Below are 6,509 nucleotides of genomic sequence, written 5' to 3' on the forward strand. Positions count from 1 at the left end.
AAGAAAGATTATTTCATCATTTCACCCATATTTCCAATTGAGCTGTGAGAAGATTAAGAACAACAGTGAGCTGTATGATATTCTAATTCTGACTGAGTAGCTTCATGGCTCTGAGCCCTGAACCATGAAGTGGTCATTTTCATTTAGACTTAACCATTAAAGCTGATTCTAAAGCATCAAATCTTGGTTGTTTCAATGGTTCTATGTATCTATCTAGTAGTACTAGTAGTTACCCTTTCTTTTTCATAACAAAAGTTGATCGAATAAGAATGAATGTGTCGACACTGAAAATCTGCAATTGATGATCGAAGTACTAGGAGATGTCAATGAAATTAACTTGGCTTAAATGAGGACAATGCAGCAAGTTCATTTTAGATAACCTGATAAGATCATGAGGTTTGTAAATTAATCACCATCTTTTTCAATCCACAAAGTGAAGAAAGAGTTGAAGGCATGGAGACAAACAACGCCGTCCAAATAACAAAATGCATTTCGTATCACACTCAAACAGGGACAGTGGGACTTTTTGGGTAGGTGCTTTCAGGAAAAATGATTAAAAAGAGGTCAAGTGGGGATGGGGATGGGGCTCTGTATTTTATGTATTTTTTATTTTTTGTGTCCCCTTGAGAGCTGGTTCCCCTCATGACAGTAGCAGAAAAATTCTCCACCACTTCGTATTTTAGCTGCATGTAGGCTTCTCAAGAGATAGAAGAGAAGTTCACTTGGGGCCCTGCAGCCTTGGACAATGCCATCTTTTTCAAACATTTGTGTGGAAAACTTTCATTTTCCAGAGCAACTTATTTGCTTTGTTGGCGGCACAGATTATGAGTTGTGTTATGCATGAGCAGCCAGCACTCAGTCCCATAAACATACAGACATTTGTGTGGAAAACTTTCATTTTCCAGAGCAACTTATTTGCTTTGTTGGCGGCACAGATTATGAGTTGTGTTGTGCATGAGCAGCCAGCACTCAGTCTCATAAACATACAGTAGAAATAAAGGTCTTGTTTTGTCCTCAACAAGTAACATGATCATCCCAACTTCTTAATTACTTCACTGATCAAGCAGCACAGTTTCAAAACGACCATTTGATATTTTTAGTCTCCACTTTGTTGGAGGAGATGGTGACTTCAAATCTCAACAACGAAAGTCGTCAACCTGAGAAATAATAAAGAAGACTATGAGGTCTAAGACATGTCACAAGAAAAACCCTATTGAAGAAAACATGCATATAGTTATAGCAGGTATATTTAGTTGTTTTTTTTTTGTCGTAATCATGGATTTCATTCAAAAGCAACTCTGAGAGCATACAGAAGTTGAGATTACAAAAGCAATACAAAATAAACCCATCCCACGAACCCCATTCTTCTGAATATTCATTGTCAAGTACTGTTCTTCTATCCAGCTTTATAAGATAACCTCTGTATTAAACAGATAAATCAGAGCACCGTTTTGGGAATTATTATCATAAAAAGCAAGATTCAGCCACTATCATCAACAGTTACCCGATCCAAGGCCATGTCCCCTGCTATTCACAAAATCTTATCAACCAGTAAAGTGGAATCTCAACATACCATGTAGATGGACATAAAACATAGGGAGACTGCCAATCTAACAGTAGCGCAATTATTTGTGATTGATATCCACTCTACCCCTATTTATAAACATTTTCAATCAATCTGAAAATATATCTTGGAATTTTTCAAGGGTTTTGTTTGTGCCACAGAAAAAATTACCATAATCATTGAGAGAGAACATTAACCCTTCTTAAGCTTTTTCTCTAGCTTGCTGGTACCTATGCTTAGAGATTAGACAAAGATGCGTCTGGACATTAAGAGAGCACAATGGCTAGAAGATGCCTCTAGGCTCTAGAGATGATCTTATCCGTTATCCCCACTTGATTTTGTTCATGTTGCCACAGACCATAGAAGACAGAGGCAATGGAAAAGAAACAGACCAAGTTTGCATCCATCATTTTCACAGAAACAAATTCTTCTACTTCTACAAACATATCAAGATTCTTCAATGAAATTATTGTCCCTTGATTAATCATTTTTCAGTTATTACTGAAATTGCACAAAAATGCGTTTTCTTCGGTTCCTATCAAGGACACTTCTGTTAGACTGTTACCTTTGTCTCTAAGCCTACAAACCCTTTAGCTTTTATCAGCTCCTCCTTATTCATATATGTAGATGCTCGCGGAACTTTTCTAGGACAAAACGGCCCCGTTCCACATGCACATTTCTGACTCTGAGAGTGAACACATTTCTGTTGAAAACAATATGTGCAAGTACGTGAACATGAATGGTTAATAATGAGGGAGGACAAATTGATAACATGTGGCAACCTTACCATCTCATGAGTCATGTCAAAAGGTTTCAGGAATATTGACGAGATAAAAGACTTGATGCAGGAACCTTTTTTTTCTTGTTCTTTTTCTAGTAAATCTTATGCCAGAATGATGGTGAAAAATGAATGTCAGTGCTTTATAAGGCCGGCTAGAACTATCAAACAGAAAACATGACAGCAGTGGAAGATGTGGAGACAGACCTGCATTAAATCACCAATCCCATCAAAGCTTATAAGCTGATATCCTCAAAACATGGTAGAATATGGGATTTTTTTTGGAGTTCAATGGTAAATTGACTGCAAACAGCAGAAGAAAAAAAGTTTAACCTTATGAAGATACTTGTTAAAAGCAATCCCAGTTTATCAGCTAAGCTCTTTCGGTTAGAACTCCACCTGTGGACCTACCAACAGTAGAGAGTCCGACGTTTTGTGTCCCCAGAGAAAGAAAATCAACTTAATTGTCGAATTATATGTTTGGCTCCATTGAGGTCCGACAAGATATCCCCTGCAATCCCCACTGTTCAATCTAGGGTCTTCGCAAAAGTTCCTAGTAAAATAACGAAGTAGGAGAAATTATTAGACGAAACTTACTTTGTTGTCCTCTGCCCAAAGCATGTTCATGATGAACATGTCAGCGTGGAAAGCCCAAATGTAACATGGTACACCTGATATGGGCATGTTTTTCTAAACAGGACGTGCACAGTTGCATCAGAAAACACCACATCCAGAAAACAGAAGACATAGCAGATATACATGTGTATGTGTGTGTGTAGATATACATGTTTTTAAAAACATGCGCACAACACATCAACACTGTGTATACTGAAAGACATGTAATTATGCATCAAATGATTATAAAATATAAACCCTATAACAATCAATCTCACACAATAAACATATGTGCAAGACTGGGTTGGTGGTCCGGGACCCACTTGCCATTTGTCCACTTGATTTGATCTTGACAAAGAATAGCCAGCCCCAGTTTGTAACTATCTGTGTGTACTCCTCTGCTCACCTGCTCTTCAGAGTCTGGAGGCTTTCAGGTGGCATTTGACATATTGTTCATAAATAAGCATTAAGACTACCTATGAAAAAAAGCTCCTCTGTCACCCTCTCCTAGGAAAAGAATTGGATCAAAGCTCTCAAGTGTTCTAAACAAGATCATAAGATGAAGGTAAGAAAAGCCTATTCTCGTATTATCCTTTAGATAAGCTAAAACTGTTTCAACTAATCTATAAGTTGATCTTGCATGCCAATGTTGCAGTTACTAGGTTGGATGCATCGTAAGTTTCGGCAGAATAGCAACGAGCCATTTAAAGTTTTTGTCATTGGTAAGTCGTGTGGTGCCTTATGCCTTTCTCCTATGCATTCCTGTATAACTGCAGTTTACCAAAATAATGGCAGAAAACATCACTTTGGGTTCTAATGATGCACAGCAAGTTTGTGAATCAACCAGATAAATCATTTCATTCCTGAAAGACGGTACAGGATGCAACTAAGACTTTGCCTGCCTAATAAAAGAAATTAGTCTGAACAAGGATTTTGTGAAAGACAATAGTTTCCCCATTGTACGGTTTTTAAGTCTAGAACAGAACAGCCCCAAAATAAATCACATGAAGTACATATGCGTAACAGCTTGGGAACCAAAAGACTAATATGTACTTAGAAATCATAAGATCATTATTAGAGACAGAAAGGTTTGTACCGATATGCAGTGGGAGAATCTCTTTTCTTGCTCAATCTGAGTCTCATCCAAGTTTACATTTTCTTCTTTGTGTCAGAGAATTCTTGTGCTTGTCTTTCAGGGCAGCCATCTCTCGATGATCAACAATGCTATCCTAAGCCAAACTGTGGCACAAAGCCCTTTAAACAAGCCCAGAGAGACCAGCACCTTCGGAAGTCTTTCAACGGTCTAGAGGCAGCCAGGGCAGAAGAAGAATACTATGAAGATGAATCATCTGCTGCAGCATCTGAGCTCTTCCATGGCTTCCTTGCAATTGGTACCCTTGGCTCAGAGCAAGTCATCACGGAACCATCAACTCCAACACTTGCCATCTCTGTGGAGAACATAACTGAAAAAGAGACTGAGGTCACAGAGAATGAATTGAAGCTCATCAATGATGAATTGGAGAAAGTGCTGGCAGCTGATTCAGCTAAAGATGAGATTTGCAATGATTCATCTGGAAGAAACAGCCATGTTAGCAATGGAAGAAGTAGCCATGGTAGCACCATCACACTAAGTGGCAAGACACTGGAAGGCTCAGAGAGCAATGGGATTAATGGAACCACAGTGTGCCCACTCCAGGGATATCTTTTTGGGTCAGCATATGAATTGTCAGAAACAACAACAGTGGCAAAGAAGGAACACAGGACATCTCTTGGCGAGCTGTTTCAGAGGACTAAATTGGCAGAGGAGATTTCTGGACCAAAATCGGCCAAGGAGGAGAAGCGAGCAGAGAAGGAAGCTGAAAAGTCTGCCATGCACTTGATGAAAAAGAAACTCAAGAAAAAAATGCTTTATGCTTCTTCTCGCAGCTCTGGTGGAGCTGCAGATCCTTCCTCTGCAGAAACAAAACTGAATAAGGTACCTCTAATCAAACATTGTGCATGCATTTCAGACTTTTCACATCAAAAGCGTAATGTGAACTGAATTAGACCATATAGTCCTGGCTCATGGCTATGGTGTGTGTGTGGCTTGCAGATCCTTCACATGTTCCATAGAAAAGTTCACCCCGAAACCTCATCTGCTGAGCAAAAAACTGGTAAGTACCATAAGAACGAAAACAAGAAGAAAACAAGCAATGATGGGGCTTACAACGGTGGAGATCAGGTGCTCCCAGATGAAGACATCATGCTATATCCTGAACGAGGCTTCTCCTTGAAGCAGAGCATGCGGCGCTACAAGAGTCAATCAAACCCACCGCAATTCGCTCTTAGCAGCATTGATTCAAATGAGAACAGGGAGCACTGGATCAAAACAGATGCAGACTGTAAGTACACTCTGCACTAAGCTCTTAATGTAGTATTTGGTGCCTCAATGCCTTTACTTGACAATGAACTCTAAAATGAATCAAGTATTACATTAACTGTGAATCAAAGTTTTGCCTATTCTTTAGACCATCCTAATTCTTGTGTTGTGTTGTGTTTGCTGTAGACTTAGTCTTGGAGCTGTGAAAGGTGAAAGGAAGAAGATGGCTTTCCAGTTTGGTTTTCAAATTAATTGAGAAGCTTGATCAGTAAGAAAGAAGTTATTATAGTTACTGTTTGTAAGAGTGAGATTTTACTTTGTTGGTGTTACTTGGTAGTGTTGGCATTTGCCAATAATGATCAAATTAAAGAGCATTTGAAGAAGAGATAAATAAAAAGAGGCGCTCAGTCCTCTTATAAATCTGTCAGATTGGTGAATGTAAAATATATAAGATCGTGTACTTTGGCTGGTCATCGTATTTCAACAATTATCAGAAATTTTGAAATATATTTTTATACATCCTTTTATTATCATCATCTTCTTCATCATAAAATAAACAGAAATATATGCTCATAAACGATGACTTTAATTTAAAGCTGTTACCAGACTTGTATTATCATCATCTTTCCAGACTTGTATCAAGTTTATTAGGCATAATCTGATATTAATCCGAACTTCAATTGGGACTTGAATTTTGTATTTGCTTAACCCAAACTCGAAATAAAACTCAGCTCAAACAAGTTGAACCCTTGAGAAATTAATCAATACTTTCTACTCGAGCTCCATCGTGTACTATTTACATCACAACACTCCAAAAACGGGGTTTGAACTCCTATGGCACCTTAGATAATCGATTGTAATTTTATTTTTATTTGAAACTCAGCTAGGGTTGATATTTGGCACTTGGTCCTACAATATTTGGGTTTTTTTTTTTTTTTCGCAGCAATTTTCTTTTTCTTATGAACTAGCCTCTCCACACGCGCTTCCTCCGAGAGGCTTTTTTTTAAAAAAAAATTATTTTAAAATTAAAAAAGATAATGGGTAGTTGTGTTTCATAAAAATAGGATCCATTATCTGATTTTTCTTTTAATTTTAATTTTTTTAATATGAAAAAGTGTGAATTTATCATATTATCCTCATTTAATTAATAATTTCAATTCTTAATACTAGCCTCCGCGCCTACGAGAGGTTTA

At 37.9% G+C, this 6,509-nt stretch overlaps 1 protein-coding gene across 2 annotated transcripts; it reads left to right on the forward strand.

The window, feature by feature from the left end:
• Positions 1–3,347: 3,347 nt before the first annotated feature.
• LOC110756783 (protein LAZY 1-like) lies at positions 3,348–5,835 on the forward strand. Of its 2 annotated transcripts, none has more exons than XM_021958239.2 (5): positions 3,348–3,522; positions 3,613–3,679; positions 4,130–4,932; positions 5,050–5,338; positions 5,503–5,835. In XM_021958239.2, exons 1-5 carry the CDS (start codon positions 3,517–3,519, stop codon positions 5,520–5,522), a joined length of 1,185 nt encoding a protein of 394 aa, XP_021813931.1. In that variant the 5' UTR covers positions 3,348–3,516; the 3' UTR covers positions 5,523–5,835. The 2 variants fall into 2 exon arrangements, with proteins under 2 accessions (XP_021813931.1, XP_021813932.1); XM_021958240.2 differs by having other exon boundaries at positions 3,354–3,522; positions 4,154–4,932.
• The last annotated feature ends 674 nt before the right edge of the window (positions 5,836–6,509 follow it).

The sequence above is a fragment of the Prunus avium genome, chromosome 1 (genome assembly GCF_965620075.1).
Source record: "Prunus avium chromosome 1, drPruAviu1.hap1.1, whole genome shotgun sequence".
Classification (NCBI taxonomy): Eukaryota; Viridiplantae; Streptophyta; class Magnoliopsida; order Rosales; family Rosaceae; genus Prunus; species Prunus avium.